The 23,136-nt window shown below is 38.1% G+C and overlaps 1 protein-coding gene across 3 annotated transcripts in view; it reads right to left on the bottom strand.

Moving 5' to 3' along the window:
* Nucleotides 1–1,107: 1,107 nt before the first annotated feature.
* Nucleotides 1,108–23,136, bottom strand: part of NCK2 (NCK adaptor protein 2) — an 86,260-nt gene continuing 64,231 nt past the window's right edge. For all 3 annotated transcript variants that reach the window (XM_058824893.1, XM_058824894.1, XM_058824895.1), the window contains 2 exons: nucleotides 13,301–14,022; nucleotides 1,108–4,500 (listed from right to left, as the gene is read on the bottom strand). In XM_058824893.1, coding sequence (XP_058680876.1) covers nucleotides 4,306–4,500; nucleotides 13,301–14,022 — 917 coding nt within the window. In that variant the 3' untranslated portion in view covers nucleotides 1,108–4,305. The remainder of the gene's footprint in view (nucleotides 4,501–13,300; nucleotides 14,023–23,136) is intronic.

The raw sequence follows: 23,136 nt of genomic DNA, 5'->3' as shown, positions 1-23,136 counted from the left end.
AAATTATAACTATATCCAACAACATGAACGCCCATCTAAAAAAGAGAAAAAGACAGCAAGCTATTGCTTTTGCAAGACAATGGCACAAGAACATACACTAGGCCTTGTTATCACATACTAAAGCTGGTGCACACTTGGGTTGCAATTGCAGTATACTTTCTGGAAGATTATTGCACAACTGATTTACTTGTTAATCAAAATAGTGAATGAATGGTAGCATTTACTTGCATCCTTTCATTCATGTGGCACAGGTAATGCCCTTCATGACTGTGCATGCTGTACTCTTGCTGGCTTGCACTTTTCCACTTCACAAAAAGGCACTGAATTTTGAATGTACTGAAAAGAAATTAATAGGAAAGTTCACAGTTCCTAGAGCATTTTAAGAGATCAGTGTTACTTCAGCAATACAATTTCCACAGCTTATTGTACGTTAACAAGCTTCCATTTAAAAATGAGTCATCCCATCCCACTGGAGTAAGAAAACAGAACCTGTCAGATCCAGATTGTAGCAACTGCCCAAGTTTCATTTACCTCTGAAGCACTGAATTAAACTACCTTAAGATCAAGAAGAAATGAAAGTCCTTACAGTTATTTAGTAGCTTTTGCCAAGTAAATTGTCAACCTAGTTCAACGGACCTGTAATCCATTTTCTAGTTTTTTATTTATAATTTAGGCAAAAATCTGACTCATTTTTATAGGTGAAATTGTATGGTGGCATTTTGAAAGTACTTCAACTTTGTGCTGTAACAGAAGCTATTGTTCTAACTGTGGAAGATCTCTATTTCCTCATAGTGAAACCATTAAACTAGACACCAAACTTTACAGTACAGAGAAGCTGCAATAAAGGTTTGGAGGAACAGCTGTAAACTTTAAGGATTTAATATACCTTCATGAGACATGAAGATCTGCATGGAGAACACTAAGCAGAACCATTCAAGTGTGGGACATCAGAGTTTGTTCACGCAGTCAAAGATGTTAAATACCCAACTGCATGTCTTCATTGCCTCTTCTCAAAAAAGAGTAAGCAAATCCTTTGCTTTTGCAACACTGTAGGTCCATGTGAGTTTACCTGGCATATTCTCAGTGCACTTGTATATTAATCCTTTACTAATTTGTCCCCAGCTAATATGTGATACCACAAACAGTCAAGATAACATCAAGTGGGAGTTTGTCATCAAGCTCCAAGAGCTAAAATTATAAACATGGACCTAAAGTTTCTGCCACTGTGTGGAAACTGTTATGGATTCACAAGTCATTCACATTCCTCCAAAGACACCAGCAAGGCAAGAAAACATTAACAGCTGTACAGGAATGAGAAGTACTTAGAAGTACAACTTAAGCACCTGTATGAATCAGGTAGGATGGCAAAAGCCAGACTAAACACCATAAAGAAAAATCACAACTTCTACTCCATCAGAAATTATTTGAGCCTTTAATGAATATTGTAAGCAAAGAAATTCAGGTCACCATGACTCTGCTCATATTTAAAAAAAAATGCCACCCCCACCACAAGCTTTGACAAAGAGGCTCTAAGTAGTCAAAAAATAAAGGTGAGATTTTGTCAAGTAATTGAAAGGTGAGTATAAAATAGGGAAATAATAAAAAAATCCACATCTATTGCCCCTTTATGAAGCATATAGTACTGAAGATTATTAATGCTTAGGCCAAGTCCAACAAATGAGATCAAAAGGGCAGGAAAAGGTGGCAAAATTTGTATGAACATATCTTAATAATGATGGGAACAACTGAAGAGCTATTAATGAGCCTGTTGAATGGGAAGCATGCTGACAAAAAACAGCATGGGAAAAACCAAGGTGAGACTTACTTGAAAAAAAAGAAAAGAAATTACTTGAGCTGGTAATTTACAAGTCATAAACTAACTAACTGCTTCCAAAACAAAGTACTTTACAATTTACACCTCAAGACACAGAAGTTGTTTACAGAGGATGAGGTAACAAAAACAAGCAAAGAAAATTTGATAAATCCATTAAAATATAAAGCATATAGTAAAACCCTCATTCAGATGTCTATTTGATTTAGTTCTAAGGTCCTAAGACTAGAATGGAGTTAGGAACCAAGAGAGTTCACCAAAAAATGAACATGGGGCATGAAACAGTAATTAATCTGTTTACTGAAAAGGTAAACCATTCCCATATATAATTTCTGCAAATACTACCAAGAGACAATAAGACTGAAAAGCAATTCACTCAAACCTGAAAATGCTCATACAACATATAGCTGACTTTCTTAATATTATTGCCATACCCGGTACATGCTTCAATTCACCTAAAGAAAAAACTAGGTATTAGAAGGCAAATCCCTACATTCTCTGCAGAATTCACTCATGAACTTTAAGAGGCCCACTGTGCAGTCTTTCTGTAGGTAAGGTGTAAACAACTGGTAATCCTCACCAACTTCCTAAGGAAAACTTTTATCTTCTTAGAAGACAGTCATGGGGTAGGTGCTCTTCAGGATAATGCATGATCATTTTGGATTGCTCTGTATCACTGCTTTCTTTCCTTAAGCTTTACCAAGCACAAGTGTCACTGCCCAGTTATTAGTTAATGCACATACAGAAAAATACATTTTTTAGTTTCAGCACAAGCTGTCAATTCAGAAAATCTTACAGAAATAAGATTTCAAGAGTGGTGGAAAAATAGTATGTGCATAGAACTTCAGAAATTGTACTTGCCTCTTGGATTTGAGCAAGACTGCAGCTCATTGGCAAAGGTGCCAGGGCAGTCTCCTGGCAGTGGCATGATTTACCCCAAAGCAAGTCAGACAGTGCTGGTATCTGCTTAACCTGCTCTAGTTATACACAGAGGTAGTTGCACTGCTACTGGCTGAAACACAGAATAGGTAAGAAATGTGTTTTAATAGCAAAGAGGTACCAGGAAATAGGTCCATCTTGCAGATTTCATTAAAGCTATGAATGGACTTAATTATCACAGAAACAAGAAACACAGAGCTCAATAGACACTGCCTCATATCAAAACTGTCCTCTGCAGTCGCAGATGATTTTTTAGGCCACACAAATTCCAAGACAAACAAATTAATTATTTACTCTATTTCACCTTGCTAAAATAACACCAGGACTACCACCCAAGGATAAATCCAGTACTCCATCATGACGTAATACCTTTTTTATTACAATATCCAAAAAACTGAGTATGCAAGATTTTGAGATCTCATGATCCGTTCTTCAATCTCAGGAATGTGCCATCTAAAGACTGTATATTTAAACCATAAAGGAGTTTAAATGTAAAGAAAAGAGAAAAATGCATTTTCTTCATAAACATTCTGTGTGTCTCTTCCTACCAACCACGCCATCCTCTGTAAAACCCGAAGATTTCTTTCTGTAAAGCAAATATATATATAGTGTCGGTAGCCCGCCCCACCCTGTCCCAAGATCAGTTTTTATTAATCTTCTGTATTAGTGTCAACAATCAGCTACAGATACATATTACTTTGAGAATTAAATACATAATCGTTTAATTCAAACAAGCAGAAGGGCAAGAGGAAAAAGCATTATGTGGATGGCACATTTGGTTGTAGATTACCAAAACATTCAGCCTTTACAATTCAATTATTCTTTCTCTAGTAATCAACTTTCAAATAAAATTTCTCTTTTTTGCAATTACAGACCAAAATACACTAGTTTTCTTTTACTACAATCTTACCATAGTAGTTTAAGAAGTACTATTACAAAATGCTTTTAATTAGTGTACTCTTTACGAAGAGTCAGAGAGGCAATGTAACAGCAGAGTACAGTGTAAAGAGTGCTTCTAGGAACTAGGAGGTTTTGTATTATCCTACTCGGTAAGCGATAGAGCTACAGAACTCACAGCCACAACTGTTATGTCTACTCTCTCTCACTTAAGCAGCTGCAGCTTCAGTGCATTCAAACTGTGCCCGATGTCTCTGAAGGGAGAGTTGTGCCTGCATGAGCAGTCTGAACAGATTAACACTGGTTTGAATTGAAAACGCCCCTCCTTGATCTGAGCTAACTATGTAAACGTACACAGGAGAGGGGCGTTTTGAACTCTGCTGGGAAGGTGAGTGCTCGCCACGGCCACCCAAGGGAAACTCTCAACCTGAAGAGAGGTGGTCAGAGGTTAACAAAACTGGAACACAAAGAGAGGCAAACAAAAAAAAAAGGACAAACAGCAACTGACAGAGCAAACACTTTAGAAAGAGCCTATTCCTTAAGCCTGCTTCAGATATTGCTCTGCTCTATAAAAGTGAATTTAGGACCTAAGGCTTGTAAGTTATAAGAGGCCCAGGTGGCCAAGTCCATCTTCAACGTCACTGAAGTGCTTTCACAAGATATAGCTTTTCCCCGTGTTCACTGGTGAAGATGGGAGCCTTTTTGTAGTGTTCCACCAACTCATCCATAGTATTAAATCGCCGCTGCCCAATACAATAGACATTGTCCACGAGCTGCACCTTGAAATGTTTGTTCTTCCCCGATGCCTTTAGAGATACTGAGAAGTCACTGGGCTGTTGAGAAGAATTGAGAAAGAAAGAAAAAATTACATAGAAGAGAACAAAATGACAGCATAATTTTGCTATTTCAGGAACAAACTGTGTCATATAGTTGACAGTAATTTACATTAGCCACAGCTCGGTGCTTTAGCTCCTTAAGAAACCCAATAGCCTATTATTCAATAAATAATTACCATTGTTATTAATGTGAGCAGTTAAGTCAGTTAAGTGAAAGCTCCCCAGATGCACAGTTTGAAGCTGCCAATTACATGACTAAACTGCAAATATTATCTTAGTTACTCAATCTAGAAGCACAAGAATGTCAAGGAGAAGGGAAGAATTTTTATCATGCATGTCTTTCTCACTAGAGTGCCCAGGAGAAAACAATTACTGCAATATTGCTTGGGCGAGATGAAGAAAATCCCCCTTCGCTTTTTTTAAAGCCATGACCACTAGAGGGCCATTCTTGCTTTGCATTGCAAAAGACAAAAACACATGCACCTTTTATCTTCATTACCACATGCACAGGGAATAATTTCTCCCATTGAGTACATTTTCTTTGTAAAACAAGATAAAGCTATAGAAAAAAACCACCGTACAAATCTCACCATCACACCACTACCCACAAAATACAGAATTTATGCACTAATTAAATTACTCAGGACATAACAATTTCTAATGATAAATCTCTTCATCCTGGCAATCAGTTGCTTTAACAAGGTGAGAGCTGTCATCCAAACAGCCAGAATGAGACCATTCCACTTCCTTCACCACATGCCACATAGGAGGGTAGAAAGGACACAGTGTCCCTTGCTTCCAGCTGAACTCTGTCTCCAGCCACCTACTGCTGCTGGCTGGCCACAGAGATGGTGTAGGAGCCTGGGCAATAAGGATTTAATGTGCTGCTGTCTATGCCTCAAATACCAATGACCATTCAAGCAGGCAAGTTAGAGAAGGATGTGGCTGGAAAGCAGGGGATGTGCACAGGTAGGGCAGCACCCTTCTGGGGCCAATTTTCCTGTTCTGGTCCAAGCAGACCACACAACACAAAACAATGCAGGCATGGGAATGGGGTCAAGGAACAGGCAAGTCCAGCAGAGGGGGATCAAGACTACCAAAAGACCCTCAAAGCTCCCCCCATTTCCATAAAGATCCAGAAGAGTACTCATGCTGATTCATTAATATGAAGAGGAAGAAACCTAATCCTAGGGAGGGGAAAGCTTACCTGTAACCAGGTAGCCCCAAAAAGCCTTGGTGATACATTGCCCAGGCCCTGGATACCCTGTTGGCTGGATTGATCCTGCATCCAGGGCTGCAGATCTCCTTTCCTCTGCCATCTGATCTCCCTTTCACTTTCTCTTTCTTCCCTCTTTTCTTTTATTATCGCTCTTACACTAGAGAGTAGGGGCAAAACATGAATTTCTATGCCAGAGAGGACCAACTGGAGGGGTCAGGAGCCCTCACATGTTACTGCTGACATCAGACTTCCCAAAACCACACCCTGAGTCCTCTACACTGCATTTGTGAGGGGTCAAACACACACCCAGCACATACCCAAATAAGCTGGAGAACAGCCTTTTCTCAGATATGCTGTCTTTATTCCTGCAATAAAATGGGTCTCTGCCCACACATTCCTCATGTCCTGTCGATCCCAAAAATCTCATCTCCTGCATCTCCCCCTCACCTGTCTTAGCACTAACGCTTTTTCTGCCTTCCCTCTAACTCCATGGGCCCTGCCCAGAGCAAACAAAGCTCCTGCCATGCCTGCTGACCTGGCTCTGGTCCAACTCAGACTCGAGGCTCAGCTTTGGGCAGCAGCTCTTCTCCTTTTGTTCTGCTAAAGGCAGCAGCAACCTCCCCACACCCTTAGCCTAACCCTCTTCTACTTAAAGCCACTACATTCCAGATCAACAGGCATCACTTCTTTAAAACTTATTTTATGTAATACCCATAGGATAATTACTTGTTCCATCTATAATCCAGGGTCACTGGGCCTTGACCGGGTCAGTGCAGGCTCCATCAGGAAGGCTTCCTCTGGCAGTGAGCAGCCACTGGCTCAAAATACATGGAACACTCTCTGTGACTGCCAAGAGGGGACTGAGAAGGGTGGGAGAACATGATGGAAAGAAATGTGCATAAGAGTGCATCTTTGGGATTTCCAGTGCTCCACCCAAGATACATTTTGTGCCCTGTCGTCCATCCCTAACTCTAAGTACGAAAATCGCTATTTTAAGCCAGTTATCTCTGATATGAAGCCCCTGCCTCAGCAGCATCATAAAGAAGGCTGCACAGAACTCACACCAGAGTGGCCTATTTTCAGCACCTACCCCACTGGGTTAAAGCCAACCTGGCTGTACAAACACTTTGCTGTGGTTAAAGCCCTGAATGCAGTGTGGACAAACCCACCAGCAGCCATAGCCACACAGGCCTGGGACCTGCTTCCAGTGGAACCTCCATAGTGCCAAGCAGCAGCCATTAAACAGTAACAAAGCACAGGCCTGCACAAAGCTCTCCGGAAGCTTTGGGACCCTGAGCTCATGGAGGAGAAGTTTAGACCCATGGGCAGTGTACTGATTGCTGTGCCCTGAACACAGGCAGGTCTGTAGGGTCTCACCAAGGACAGACTGAGGCAGCAAGTACAGCTTAGCCAATTAGAATTCCAAAAACAATATCAAATCTTGCTGACTAAGTTCTGCTGTTTCCATGGGTGATGCCTACACCAAACAAAAACCAGTAACCAAAAGGCCCTCAATTAAAACAGAAGAACTTACAAATAGGAAGTTCATAATCTCAACTAAAGTTTTTTGTTTGTTTTAGAAACAGGAAACAATTTTATGGCAAAAGTTGAAAAAGAAGTTGAAATAATCACTTTGCTCTCAAAAATCTTTTACTATTTTCTGACAAAAGTTGTTTTTAGCAAGTCAAAATTATGAGTTTTCAAAGCTCCTTGTATCTCTTAAGAAACATTATTTCTAGGCCATTAAGGATGTGCTAATGACATGCAGAGTGATGCTGGACCTCTGACCCACTGTCCTATGACCCAGGCACTGGCCAGGCATCTATCTCTGTGAGCTGATCCACACAATACATTAAATACTCCTTCTGCCAGTTTAATTATAACCTTAGTGAATGAACATTTCTCATGAACTATTGTCTATTCTCCACAGCCCTGGAGCCTCTAGTTAGACTGATACCTAAGTAGAAGGCATTATCATATTTTCTGCAGCCTACGTTACAAAGTTTATTTTTTCATTATCTGATTTAATTTAAAAAATGTAAAAAGCGGAAGGGCTGATCTAACTCTTTTGAGAGTCATCATCCGGTGCAAAGAGATGGAAGAGCTCAAACAGCTGTTGCAAAAATCCTGAAACCCTTTATTTGTCTCAGAGTAGTAACTTCTATAGGACTCAAGAATGAACAGCAAAAGGAATTTGACTTGTTTTTGTTTCTATTTTGGTTCCTTCTTGCCCTAACAAATGCAAATTCGTTAAAAATATTATTTTAAAAAATCTAAATAAACTATTGCTATGAACACTTCCATTTCAAAGTATGCTGGTTCAATGCAGTTTGAATTGGTTCCCTGCTGTCCTCCTTGGATTTGCTCCAAGTCTGTTTATTTTATTTACTGTTAAAGCTATTTTGTTCTAACTGCTGGCCAATTTTTCTCTCTTCTCCCTCTTAAATTAATTGCTACATTTGGATGTTTACACACTAACTTTTCCAGGAAAAACAGATTCACATACACCAAATAAAAGCAGATCAAAAGTAAGCTTTAATCCCTTAAATCTATAGAACAGTTGATGATTCTGCAACAGAGTTACAGAGCATAGCTTTGTGGCAGGGAAACTATGAATATTTCTGCACCACCATAACTGGAAAGACCTACACCTGAAAAACCTAACTTGAAGTTAAATTAATTCCTAAATCAGAAAATTAAATATTAGGTTGAATGCACCTACAGTCCTTGTATTGTAGTACTTTGAATTGCTTTCAATTCCATTAACACCTGCTTGTACCTAGAGATGATCATCAGCTAGCTGGTGCCATGTGGAAAACAAATGGTAGGAAGTTGTTTCTTTATTTCTTTGGTGAGAAATGGAATGCTCTTTAAAAAAAACCCACAACCAATTAAAAAATACCACAAAAACAAGTGATAAAGCAATATAAGGAAAAACAAGTGAAACATGAAAAACCGAGTTCCCTCTTCACATCCTCAATTTGAGAATGAAATGATAATTTTATCATTTATAAATGGCAAGGTTGTGAAAAACAGTTCCCTCTGAAAATCTTTTACTGATCCTGTAACTTATTTCAAATTTTCCCTTTCATTCCATTTCTGTTTGCCCATGTCCTTTCTTCAAAAAGATATTCTCACACACTCATTCTTCAAACTATTCCAGGCTCTTTGAGCTCCCATCAGTGAGCCTGTCCTGGGGCTCCCCAACTCGTTCCATTTCCATACCCAAGTTTTCCCTCACTTCTCCTCTTACTCTATCACCCAGCCAAAAAACTCAAAGTTATGGCTCAAAGATCTAAGGTCAGGCTGGAAAGAGCCATCTGGGAGGGTTAATTTCTTTTTCTATCCCTTCTGTTTCATTTGGATATAAGCAAATACCATTCTCTTCCCTATGTAATGTTCATGTTCCAAAATCAATATTACACAGGTCACAAATATGAATTGGTTTCATTGATCTTCAACTACAGCTCTAATAAGATTTCTGTTCTTCCATTTAAAATAAGCCACTAGGATATTTCCTTACGCCGTTTTTCAAAGAAAAACTTTCTCCTCATGTCTGCTGTACTTACCAATCACTGCATGTCACAGAACATGATCAATGTTCACTTTTTAAACAGTTGCCACATTTCCTTGCTTCTATCCAACAGCTGCAGGATTAAAACCCCAGGAAAACATGGGACACTGAATGCTACAAAATTAGCACCTCAAAAAACATACAAACTCTGAACCTCTGCCTCCTCTTTCTATTGTCATTATTGCTAGACAAAGAACAGAAGCTAAATAGGATCTCAAAAACTGACAAATCCAGTCTCATCTACAATCCTCAGAATCATTTTAATAGGCCCAAAATCATCAGTATCATCTTAAAACTATACTCTGCAACTCTGTTTAGGATGGGTTACTGTAACCTGAATGCTGTAACACTACCAGCAGAAGGTAACCAATACTTCCTAATGAACAACTGCTCCTGAAATCATCCAAAAACTTGCATAGCTCACTCACTAACATAGGCTGAGAAAAATAACACCTCCTCTGCTTCATGAGAAGACCTCATAGGACTACGAAGCACTGGTGTTTGCCTGATCACCAGTTTCACAGCCACCTGCAGAGGACTGCAAGGGGCCCACAAATTCTGACAGAAGCTCCCTTTGAAGTTTAAGGGTGTCTGCAGCAAAGGCTCTGCTCAGAAGCTGGAGGTGACACACTACTGCTTCCTGTTAGCTGCAGTACTAGTTAGCACACTTGTTTCCTGGTGTGAACCTGAACAAAACAACCCTCTCCCATTCAAATTTGCTTCTGTACTCAGTGAAATCTGAGGTCTTCAAAGCATTACAATCACCCACCCAAGCAAGACCACCAGTATCAGCCAAGACCTGTTTGTCTTGGGTTAGGAGCTACACAAAGAGACCAAAAATCTGACTGCTGAAGAGCCTGCAATCCAAAAAGTGGCTCCACAGAGACTGCATAGGTTAATCTGCCTCTTTTTTCATTGTTTTGTTACTTAAATGAGACAAACTGCAGGTTTCATTAACCTAGCAGCCTGCAACAGAAAGAAGAACTAGCTAGCAGTATTTCTAATAAGGCATGTACCGAGTTCTTTTAGATCTCCAAAATAAGGTGACATTACCTAGGTATAACACAGTTGGCAAAAACATTATCAGTAGGGAACTGTGCCTGTTACATAAACTATGGGCTTAAATGGTTCAAACAAGTTTATGGTTCTAATAATAGTATTTCGTAATTAATGAAGATAATCAGCCTCCTAGCTACCTTACAGAGTTCATCTCAGGTTATTCTCCTCTATGGTAGCATCCTCTAGATCTAAGTGTTACTGAGGAAAATATTTTTGGCTAAAGAAATCTAGCTGTGAGATAAACATGTGGCAAGTTAAATCTAGAGAAATATTGTTAAATCTTGCAACTACTAACACTTGAAATGCAAAAACATGACAGTCTCATCAAGTGAATACCGAATAATACAAACCTTCATCTATCCAAGGACAGCTTTTCATAGCTCAGTAACAAGAGCAAAATTGAAATCTAAGGAAAACTTTTATGCAGACCAATTTTTGTAACTATGGTGATGGAAGGCTACCGAAAACTCTAAAACAGGTCAAAAATCAGGCACAGTATTAGGAGCATGACTCACAGTTTTATCTATGGACCTTTCTAGAAAGGAATAACCCCTGCATTCCTAGCATTAAAGGTGAGTTAGCAACACAGCGTAGTGGGAAGTGCTGGTCTGGTGGTCAGATGAGCAAATCAGGGAGCTGACAGCTTGGCTCTGTTCAGCCTGTTCTCTCTAATCAAGACCATCTGCTCAGATTGTGAAGACACTCCTGGTGACTTTAAGCCACAGCATGAACAACCTCTGTAGTCACATGTGTGAAATACAGCAACTGTCAGAAATTCATTAGTCATTGCTAAACTCTTTTATTCCATACATAATAAGTTTGAAATAGATTTTTACGATCCTTTTCTCAATGCTTGCAATTATGCCCATTCACTTATTGTATCATTTGTGGCACTCCAGGGAAAAAACTAGCAATCCCCAGTGTTTTATAATTCACATACATAAACACACTATATGATGGAATGATACATAAAGATTAGGGCAGATGAAAGTTTGAGATGCGGTAAATTATTTCTTTAAACCTAAGAAAAACTAAAACCCACATGCAGTACTAACACAGAGGTATTTACGTGCATAACTGCAGTTTTCTCATAGCTAAAAAAAGGCTCAAATACAGGGTTTTCAAGACCAGATAAAGAGTACAAAAAGAAGGAAAAACGCTAAGTTCCTCAATTCAGTGCCTTTTTTTTACCTGCAGGTGTGCAAAAAACTTGCTGTGATATGAACTGAATAATTTTTTTGTTATGCCACTTAGTGTTAGATGCTAGAAATAGTTTGAAGAGCACATTCTGAATGAATCTTTTTGTACTCCAAAGCAATGATTTCCATCCACAATGCAGGCAAAAAGTTTGAAACTGCTTTGAATGCGAGGATTTAGTGTTATGATGTCACATTAAATAAAAAGGTTACTGTGTTCTTTGAAGGTAGGTCATTTACTCCAGATAGAGGCAGACTCTTAAGAGCTAAAAAACCAAGCTATAGCATAGTGGTCACTGTGACATATCATGTCCTGAAAAATGGGTAAGCATTTTTGCATTTTAAGTAATGTCTTCATTTTCACACTCTCCTTCTGGCACTTTCTCAAGAGATGAAAGGAAATTGATAGCTACTGTCTCAGTATAAATCATAATGAAGCCTCTAGATCTGAAAGTGAGCTTCTACCTGCTGGACCAACATGCCAAAAATCCACCACATCCAGTATGCCTCTATCTGACAGGATGCTGATAGGAAAAGAATGTTGGGAAAAAAAGGAATTACTGTAATTTAATGGTTACCATAATCCTCCAGTGGCTTTCTACATTTTACAAGACTGTGCGTCTCACATCAGTCTTTTCTTCTGTTGAATAAACAAACTTGATTCCTCTTAGCCTCTGTAAATCAGTCATGATTTCTAAATTCCTATTTTTCTTCCTATCTTCCTCTAGTTTATTTTAATTTAATCTCTAACTTTTTTCCTGTTCTCTTGAGGTTTATTTGCATTTGCCTTTGTTTAGATTATAATTAAGCAGAAATAGGAATTCAATGACACAGAGCTTCCAAGAAAGGGTAGTTCGATAGCTATCACGGTTTTTGCAGAGCAAATTCATCAAGGAGAGGTGCCTGAAATTTAATCAGACAATACTGTCTTCAGATAAAAATATCTGGGACTGTTGAAAAGTTGTATTTTGTCAATTTTCTCAATGTTATGTATAACATAAGATTAAAATCTGTCATCTTTTCAAAATCACAGCCAAAGGATAATTAAATTTTAGTGCTTTAACTGTGAATTCTCTGGCCTCAGCACACATGAAAGTCCTTTCAGCTGAATTTTAAATCTGAACTTTCAGAATGACATGAACCATAATCAGCATTACTCAGATCCCTCTGATGCCATCAAGGCTCAATTTACAGGGCATACTGACCCTCTCTGCTGTATATAACAACCTTAACAACTAGATATAATAACAACTTTACCTTATTATAAACTAAATTATCTAAGTAGATCAAAAATACTTTTAAATGGAATTTTACTGATAAAGAAACAATGTAATTTTAAAATTAAACGTAGAACAGAACTGACCAATGCAAAGATTCTGTTTGAAAACAGATCAAATCAATGACTAATCAATTTTTAATCACCTAGAATTATTTTACCATGTAGTGCTTTAAATTTGAGGATTGCATGAGAAACACATGAAAAGCCAAATGGAAACCTGAAATATTTTACTTGATTGTCCACAAATTTAAAAAAACCCCTGGATAATACAGACCACAGCTGTTAAATTTCAGTGTAAATGTCACTGCATTTCACTGACAGACCCATTCTCACAAGGAGGGAGGATATTGGTTGGTAATGCTGAAGCCCTGCTCGTTTCTTTAAGGGTGACAAGACAGGGAGTCTGTTAAGTGCCGTGCTTGCTAACCCATGCACGGGGGTTACAAACCTGAGGGCTGAGCACCACTTACCGAAGATTCACTGTCTCTAACAAGGAAATCTCCTTCCACTCCCCTCTCGTTCAGGGCACATTCTGCTTGGTGCCGGGTAACGTTCCCATAATACCACTCTCTTCCAGCAAATCGTCCGGTAGAAGATGGTCCCGTGTAGCTTATCTGAGGTGGATGGGAAGTGTTCATGGAAGGACCATCACTAATGATTACTACATAGTTTTTAGGAACAAGACCGATTTGACCTCTGGAATTTTTACATTTCCACCATTCTGGGTCATTTTCTGGCTTTTCAATGACTTCCATCGTTTCCCCTTTTTCAAAATTGAGTTCTTCATCCGTGACCGAGCTGAATGGGTACAGTGTCTGAACGATGTGGAGTACTTTGGTGCCCTGGCCGTTACTCATGGAAGCGCCTTTCCTAAGGCTGAGGAAGCTGGGTGAATCTGCAGTTGCCTCCTCAACCTCCTCTACCACATAGTTCGAAGGGAACCAGCCGATCTGTCCATTGTAGCTCCCTCTCCACCAGCCGTCGCTGCACTTCTCCATGACAATCACTCGGGACCCTTTAACGAGGGACAGCTCATCCTCCCTCTCGGCAACGTAGGCAAATTTCACGTAGGCGGGAATGTTCAGATCGTAAATCCGGTCGGCGCTGCTGCCGTTGGAAGGGTACTCTGCGTCTGTGCTGGGAGTAGGGGAGGCGTCTCTCGCACTCGTCTTTCTCTTGGTTTTTCCCAAGCCTGGTAAAGACAGAAATGTAAAGTGGTCACTTGGAATGCTTGTCCCCAGACTGCAAAAGCTGGATGTGGTGACATGTTGTACCCTCACTTCAACAACACTGCTAAATGGAGATCTCTTCTCTAATACTACATCGTCAGGAAATAGCAACACCTTTAAGAGATTCTTGTTAACATCCAGCTGATGCACCATTAGGTAAAGAGCAATTTGTGTAATAATGATTTCTATTCTCTTCTCGGAAGAAGCAGAGTTTAAGCACACTTAAACACAGTGATTTCTTCACTGGGAGAACAGCTAATCACTGAAACTGATTCTCAGCTTGCTCTTCTCTATCTTTAAATTCCAGCCAAATGACCATGCCTTTTAATTTTGGAGATGACTTCAATTTGGCTCAAACAAAAAGTGAAAGAAAACCTGCAAAAATTAACGAGCACAGAAGTAAAAGCCTAAGTTTCTCTGCAGACTGTATTGCTCTCTTTGCTCTAGCAGTACCCAGGCAGGCACTGCTGCAATTCCTTCGAACTGCGATCCCCCTTCCAAAACCCACACCTCTTTCACCTACATTTCATCACACACTATAACAACAGAAATCTGCTGGTGAGGAAGACCATTTACATGTATTTCCCTATAATCTATAAATTCTGGTGTCCTGTCATGGCTTTAATTATAGTGTTAAATACAATGTACAGAAGAAACAACAATAACATTGAACACAGTATTTTTTTTTCTTAATTAGAGAAACCATACTAATGTCTGTTTAAAAACAGAAAAACTGCACAACACAATTGGTACACTTGGTGTACTTTTCAAACTTTTGCAGCAACCCCTCCTTAAGCTTATATATAAACAAAATAATAAAGTGAACAAGTAGCCCTGTCTTGTGAAATTCACTTAAAGAATTTCTGAGAAACAAAAGATTATGACGCAGTAGAGCACAACCAAGCAAAATGTCATGCAAGGGACAGAAAGCAAAACCTTCACAGAAATAAGAGTATTTGTACTTTTCTCCCTAGTTACAGAGCCTGGGCAGAAGGTGAGAGATTTATTTGAGACACAAGAGCACACATGCTGATTATAGAATACTTAATGGAGAGAAAATAAAGGTACTTTGTTTCTTCAAATAATCTGAAATAAGGACATGCATGCTATTTCATTTTTAACTATTCAAGCCTATTCAATCCAGCCACTCCACTGCCAAAAACTGTGTTTTAATTTATTTAGATATATATATATATATATATATATCTGTACTTGCATATACAATGGGCATCTTCAGCAAAGCTGTTTGCTCACCACAGAACTTCATGCTTATTTCACAGTTATCTGTGCAGCACAGAGTAACAGTGCACACATAACCATGCAGGGATCACTGTCTAGAAGGGTTAAAAATACATTAGTTAATATGTGGTCTTATGGTCTCAGAAGATGGCAGAAAATTCTGATGATCCTAAAGTGGTTTCCTGACCTTCCCCAGCAGGGCCTTGTTTCCTGCTGTAGCCTGCTACATCCTATTGTCATTCTAACTACATCACTCCAGCCAAGAGCCAGCGGCTGCACTTTCAGGCAAAACGAGGGAGGCAGCTTATTGTACTAGGGGACACAATCACAGGAAAAGAGTGTACAAGCAAGTACTAATCAGAAGCTGGTCAGGCTCTGATCTCTGCCAAGACTGGAAATTTTCATCACTTTAGAGATCATTTTTAACCAAAAAGACAAGGATGTTTCAGAACTAATGAGCATTAAATTACAGTGATATAAACAAACACAACTTAAAGGTCGTTCTGTTAAGAAAAGAGGGAAATTACTTTTATAAATTCATGGAAAACAAGCAACTTTATTTCAATAGATTCTCTCTACATAAAGCCCTCCACTGAGACTAAACCTTCCAGATTAAAAACTTAGGCTTTTATCAGCTCACTAATGAAGATACAGAGTCCACTTCTTGGAATTACAGCAAAAGAACTAAGGAAAAAAGCAGTAGATGGTGAGGCAGCTGGCCTACCTAGTTGAAACATAGAGCACAGAGATAACTGTGAGAAATGTAGATGTAGAGTGGCAGGAAAATGCCACAAACGTAAGTATCTAGAGAAAAAACTGTTTACAAACAGGTAAAAATCCAGAATTTCTCAAAAACCCTTCTGAAATCTGATAAAGGTATCTAAGCATTTAGGAAAAAGTTATCATTCAAGCACAGTCTTCCACTTGGAGTTGCCGAAGTTCCCTCTTTTTTCACAGACCTTCCAATAGTGCATCTGACATTTCAAATATTGCTTCCTATCATGACCATTAAACATAAATCATGACAAATTTGGTAAAATAATAATAAAAAAAAAACCATAGTAAAGTTTCTAATTTTTATCAATAAAGACAACTGGAGTTCTTTGGTTTGAGCTTAACATTTCATGTGAACAAACTTTTTAAGGCTGACAGCATGGTAATGATTAACATTTTGCAATAGCAGCAATGTGCACCAAAGGCTTTCCAGTTGTTTTGACCAAAGGAACAAACTATGCAGAGACTCATCTGTAGTCAGGCACAGCAAAGGGCATGCACATTATCTAAGAACAATTTTTAATGTGAGATTGCAACATTCATAACTGTGTCCATGACTGAAGAGGAAACAAGTTGTTCCATGAGCAGAACATGGAAATCTGTTCCTGTTTTGCACTTTGTACCTCCTGCTGAGCTATTCCTCCTCTTCCTCTCCCTTCTCGTGCAGGATTCACAGTAAGTCTCCAAACTGTATGACTGCTTTCACGTCCCCAGGTCCTTCTCATATCTCTGGGTCCCCACTGCCATCTCCCCACGCCCTCAAAGCATACTCCATCTCCCCTGGTGCTGCCCTCCTCCCTACCTTTGTTGGGCTGGCCAGCCAAGCACAGTGCCTGGCGCCCCCCTGCCTCTCAGCCCTGCTTGGACTCAGCAAAGAGCTGGGGGTGCTCCGGCTTCTCCTCCAGTCAGGGACACCAGCAATGACTCTCCCAGGCACAGACTGGGAGAAAACTAGTTAGTTTATCTCTGCCAGTCTGTCAAGTTTGCCTAAAATTGGCTGAGTTATCAAGGATGGACAGATGGACGGACTATGACAGCTGACTGTGACAGCATGACTAATGTAAGCTTCATTTCCTTAGGAAAGTCTAAAAATACAGTTTAGTGGGATGGCTCACCACAGCTAAGCAAGAATAAAGTCAGGCCAATTATAAACTTTGTATATGCATCTAAAAGAAAAAACACAACTCCATTAAAAAAAGAAAAGTACAATCTACACGAGTCATCTCTAGAAGAGTAAACACTACCATTCTACTAACAGAAATGTTCACTTACTACTGTTTGTAAGGGGATGCCTATTCTTATGTCTGAATGGAATGAAACACATATAAAGGATTTAATGGGAAAATGAAACATTGATGCACTTTGGGAGTCTCATGTAGAAAAGTTGAATATACTTGCAATTGTAGTCATAGTTTTGGTGTATTTTATTGTCTTTGTGACAACCTATGAAAAACTATCTACTGATCTATCTACCTATCTGCTACAACTGTGCTTCTCCTGTTCTGACTCACTGGGTACAGTTCATCTGTAACCTGTGGAAGCCACAATCCTTTGTAACACAAACAGTAGTCGTAAGGAGTAATCCAAAGCAAGAGGTTAGCTTTCAAGTGAAAGTAAAGTGGGGAAGGAAAAGAAGCATTGCAAAGCAGCAGAAAGCCTGTTTTGCTACTGCAATTTGTAGGAAGCAACACTATTCATACTCTACAATAATCCACAGTAAATTACTTCACTTGCACTCTTATAAATACATTCCCAAGTGATGTGAGCTGGTATAATTCTTAGGATATACTACTAAGACAAAAAAAGAGAATCAACTTGTTAGCAATATTTCTGGAGGAGGGATCCACTGCAAATCCTCCTTCTCTCTGCAGTGAAAGAAATCCTCTGGCCCCATGGTGAGTCCTAGGGAAACTCAGAAACGTGCCTGTTGCATCACTACATGCTGTCTTCCTTTCCTAGCTCAGCTGTGGCTCTAAAGAATAGCTTGTTTTTTGAGCAGCAGGCTGAAGACCAGTTTCCTATGAATTTTCTTCCTGTCACTTAAGTTTCCATTGTGCAAGCACCCCTTCATTACCAGCTTGTCCCTGAGACAGTCTTTCCATTGTACCTAAAAGGTCCTTGAGCCTGCATCTCCAATTCCCTCTCCCCACAGCATTCCCAGCCTTCCCACCTTGTCCTCCTTAGACTTCCCTAGGAAATGTCTTGAGCTCCCCCAAGCCCCAGAGCTCCAAGTGGTGAAATTTCCCTGTGGTCCATCTCCTCTGGCCCGATGCTGGGCAGTGCTGGCTCCCCTGCCCCTGTGTGCATCTCCTGCCATGCTGGCCACACTGCTGGGCCAAAGCTGGGCTGCCTGTCAGCACAGATGCCCCAACTGCCCAGGTGCTCCTGCCGAAAACAAAAGAGTTTCTCTCTCTCTTCTGCCTTCAGTGATGGCACTGAAACAAGGCTGCAGAGCTACAATCTCTCTGAAAATTGGTTCGTAGGATAAACAAGTTGAACTATATTTAAAACATGATCTTAAATCATACCTTATCAAACACATACATAACACTTGCATAGAAAGGGATTCTTGCCACTAGTATAAGTTTGTATTCTATTTGCTAATCATGATTTAATATTCCACACTACCTTTACTAGGAAAAGACTATTTACAAAATAGACACCTTCCTAATTTTACAAAGACTTATTTAACAAGTCTTTCCACGTTCCTGCAAGCTGGTATCCTTGTCTGAGACTGATGAACAACCACATTTTGTATTTTAACTGCATTTGATCATCCCCAGAGATGAAAGAACATCTCCACAGGCTTATCCACACTCACGGTTATTAACTTCTGCCTAAGAACAGCATGAACCAAACATTAAAGGTATTTGCAGTCAAATTCTCTAGGATCCCCTTCCCAAGACTGCCCACTAAATTTGTAAAATCTTGTATGTAGCTTAACTTTAGACTAAATACAGTTGCAATTCTTTTTTGAAGGAATTTTAAGTTGATTTGATATCTGACTTTTTCTAAAGTTGATTTGCTATTACTGTCTTTTGATTTGATATTACTGCCTTTTCCATTTTTCCCTGTTCTGTATACAAAAAGCATTATTCAGTACCAAATGAGAATTTCTGAGAAATTTATCTGAGAAATTGTCTCTGATTTTAATACAAAATTTTAATATACAAATGATGAGAAAATATATTTTTTGCAGCTTACCTGCATATCAAATCAAAATCAAAGGACAAAAAACCAGAAAAACATTGCAATAGGACAAAAATATTGCTTTGAGAAATTGTGAGATACCAAATTTCCAAAGCAGAATTCCTCAATTCAGAACTCAGTGAAAAAGACCAAATACTACTAAATACAATAGATACAACTCCTTAAGAATCCTCCAAAAGTCACCTTTAAACTATAGAATACCCTGCAAAACCAACAAAACTGTCTCAATACAACTGAGTTTTGAAAACTACTTTCTCTTTAAGGGACTAGAGTTCTATTAAATGGTGTTCTTCAATTATCTTCTATCAATGTTGGAGAAGCCAGTTTTAAGTCTAAATATGCAGCTGGAAATATAAAAATGAAGGTTGCTGAGTAAAGCTGTTAGTTCTCCCCATGGCAATTAGAAAGACAACTATTTTTGCATTTTCATCTATTGCTGTATTTACATATCTTAATAGATTTTTTATCATTACACGTTGGAAATAATTTTTCTATAATGTATTCTACCCTAATATTTGAAATTAGTTTTTGATCAGTTATTATATATTACTACAAAGCTGTAAGTTGGCAAAAGGTAACGAGCAAGAAAAGAGTCAAAGAGATAGCTTGAAATAATACTGCATCAAATCAATAGCTTGAATTAATAGTGCATCAAATAGTGCATCAAACAGGTACTCTTTTTCACAGTCTATTTACAAACACAACAAGCTTGTCTCTCAAAAAATTAAAATATGCTGTATAATCTAATAAAACCACAAAAACTGATAATAGAGCTGAAAAGGACACATGTACATGCACAACTCTCACACAGGCTGTCAAAGCATGGGCTTTAAATTTAAACTTCACATGATTATTTTAAAATTCATTTATGGAAAAAATAATTTTAAAAAAAGATCTTTCATGGGAAATATGAATTAACCAGTAACTCAGTTTTTCAAAATATTACTGACCATTACTATCTGAACTTTAAAAAACCCAAAAAACAAAACAAAACCAACAACAACAAAAAAGCAAATGCAACAAAACCCCCCAAAACAACAAAGCAATTACTTGTAAAATTCTTCATACTAATTTTAATGCATTTTAACTTAGCCACCCTCACTTTAGAGTAAAATGCTTTTAACAGCACCACTTGCTTTATAGCTATAAAACACCCCCAAAGAATCCCATAAAATTATAGAAGCTGGACAAAGAACAAAAGCACAGTACAATTTTAATAGAAATATTTTCATTTTAACCATTTTTTAATAGCAATGGGTTTTGTTATTTACAATTCAAACTGAAACAAAGCACTCCAGAATGCTGAAAAATTTAACCTTATTATAATATCTGAAAACAACTTCCATTAAAGAGCTGAAAGATTCAAGATAAACAAGTTTCAGGCTGATAAATTTGAGGAAGTCAAATCAACTAGGAGAACTCCCAGTATAAATACCCAGAGAAAAAAAATTTAACATAATTGCTGCCAATTTCAGAGTTCTATAAAAAGTTAAGAAAAAAATTTCAGCTGATATTTATATAATTTTTAGTATCCCTAAACATTAAATCCCATTTTACAGAACAGCTCTCCTTATTTTAAAAATCTTCAAAGTCAAGGCAACCAGAAATTTTCATTCAATTTCCTAATCTAGTATTTTCTGTTAGATGTAACAGAAACAACCAAATTTCTCAAAATTAATTTTTAACTTAGAAGCAATATTTCTCCAACATTTTTAGGCATTTTTTAAGATAACTAAAACTATTTTTCTTGTGTATTCTAACAAAACTGAAATTCCATCTAACTTCACACAGATGCACTTAAAAACAATGATCCTTTCTTGTTTAACAAATAAGTTATTCATCTCTGAATATTACAGTAATGAATTATATTGCATATTTATGCATACATTTAATAAGAGTGCAAAGTGTACAGTGTCTGTTTTGAAATAAACTAAAAATTGCATTAAGAAAGAGGCAATTAACTTTTCAGAAAATTCTTCAGGGAAAAAACCCACCACAATGCAATGTAAATTAAGTAATTCATCCACTCAATACAGAGCTAAACACAACTTCTTGTCAACTGGAACATTCAAATCAGACATTCATGTAGTTTTGTTATTTATTATTACTTTTATAATTTCAAATTAACTAGTCTTTGCTTCTTTATTACTAAGGAATTCAGCAGACCAAAGTTTCTTCTATAACACAGAAAGAAAAACCAAACATTTCTGCACATTTTCAGACTGCAACCTCCCACTTCTTCTCCCCTCCACGTCCAGTTTCCAAGAAAATGTTCAAAGGCTAAGATCCATATGGGATAGTCAGTGTTTTAGAAGCAACATATCCATCAACAGCACTCTTTAAAGGACACTGCTATAAATTCCAGAAACCTTCAACTGCATCTGTAATACAGAAATAAAGCTTTACAGCTCAATTAATGACTTTTTGTATCTTCTCTAAGAAGCTCAATTGAAAAAAAGGCTCACTAGAACAAATCAGAAAATGGAAACTCTTCTCTAAATGTCAAAGTGAAACTCTGACATTTCGACAACCAGGCTGCTTTATCACTGCTTTTCAAATACACAAAAAAGTTTTCCATGCATCAAACACTATTCAGTCAGGAGGCTTCTGCAAAGAAATCAACTCAACAACTATTTTGAGAACAACTACTGCATTAATTCCTGTAATTTTTCACTGTGCTACACATGCCTATTTGTGATTAGGAAAGGTACACTCAAATTACAAGATCAGCTTTTTCTGTACCCAAAGCTTCACAGAACAAAAGCTTAAAATTTTAAAGATGTAATATAGGGACATATGTGAACAGAGACAAATGCACAGTCTGCAGGCTTACATAAACTGCCTCAGTGGCAAGGTGAAGTGGAAGATTCATTAGGCAAATTTTAATGGTCTTAGGGTTTAAAATCCTCTATATAACAGGAAAACAGCAGGCTTGGTTTCAAATGGAAGGCATATAAAATGAATGGGGTTTCTCAAGACCTACCAATTTCCCTCTACATATTTAAATTGAAACTTGCTTGCTTTAAATAGGCAGTCTCTGCTTTCAAACACAAAAACATTTCCACCTAATTTTTAATCTTATAAATGATGCTATCTTGACTTTGAAAGATGTTCTGATAAGAGAATATATGCACAAACGCCTTAAATCTAAGGCAGCCCTGTAATTGTAAGAACATATCTATAAAGTGCTTGGAGAAGGCACAGTAGTCATGTAGGACTTCCCTTTGCTTTCTGTTCCCTTGGTGTAGAGAAGAAAAGCAACACTGTTTTGCCCCTCCTTCACAAACAATAACAGAGGATATTGACAAAATAAAACACTCATAGGCATGAGATGCTCTACCTCAATGCATACTCCTGTCCCTCAGGAAGTATATCACAGCTTCTGTTCCCTCTCCCCTTCCAGCACTTGGTGGAAAGATGATTTATATTTAGCTATCTCACATTTATATGAAGTGAAAGAAGTGCACATGACAGCTCAGGATACAAATTTGACTTCCTAACACTAACCCACCTAATTAGAAGAAATTGGGGGAAAAAAATACAGCAAGGTACAAAGTAGACTATCCTGAATGCAGGATGACAACTCTCCAATTTAAAGACCATTCCAAATAACCAAGATGGAATGATTCTATTTTAGATACATATAACTATAGTTCTAACTTAGTCATTTCACTTCTTGTACGCTCAAATTTATATCTCAATTCTATATCTGAAAAGCAAAGATATAACAGATAGAGGCTGAAGTTTGGATCACCAAGCCTAAACCTGAACAGAGAAACTACAAAGCAGCTATTATACAGCACCTCAACTCAAAGAAATGCTTTAGAAGACAATGATTCAAATACTGACTAAAG

This window comes from Ammospiza caudacuta, chromosome 2 (assembly GCF_027887145.1).
Source record: "Ammospiza caudacuta isolate bAmmCau1 chromosome 2, bAmmCau1.pri, whole genome shotgun sequence".
NCBI classification, from domain to species: Eukaryota; Metazoa; Chordata; class Aves; order Passeriformes; family Passerellidae; genus Ammospiza; species Ammospiza caudacuta.
The sequence above is the reverse complement of the archived record's forward strand: the minus strand, read 5'-3'. Positions and strand labels throughout refer to the sequence as shown.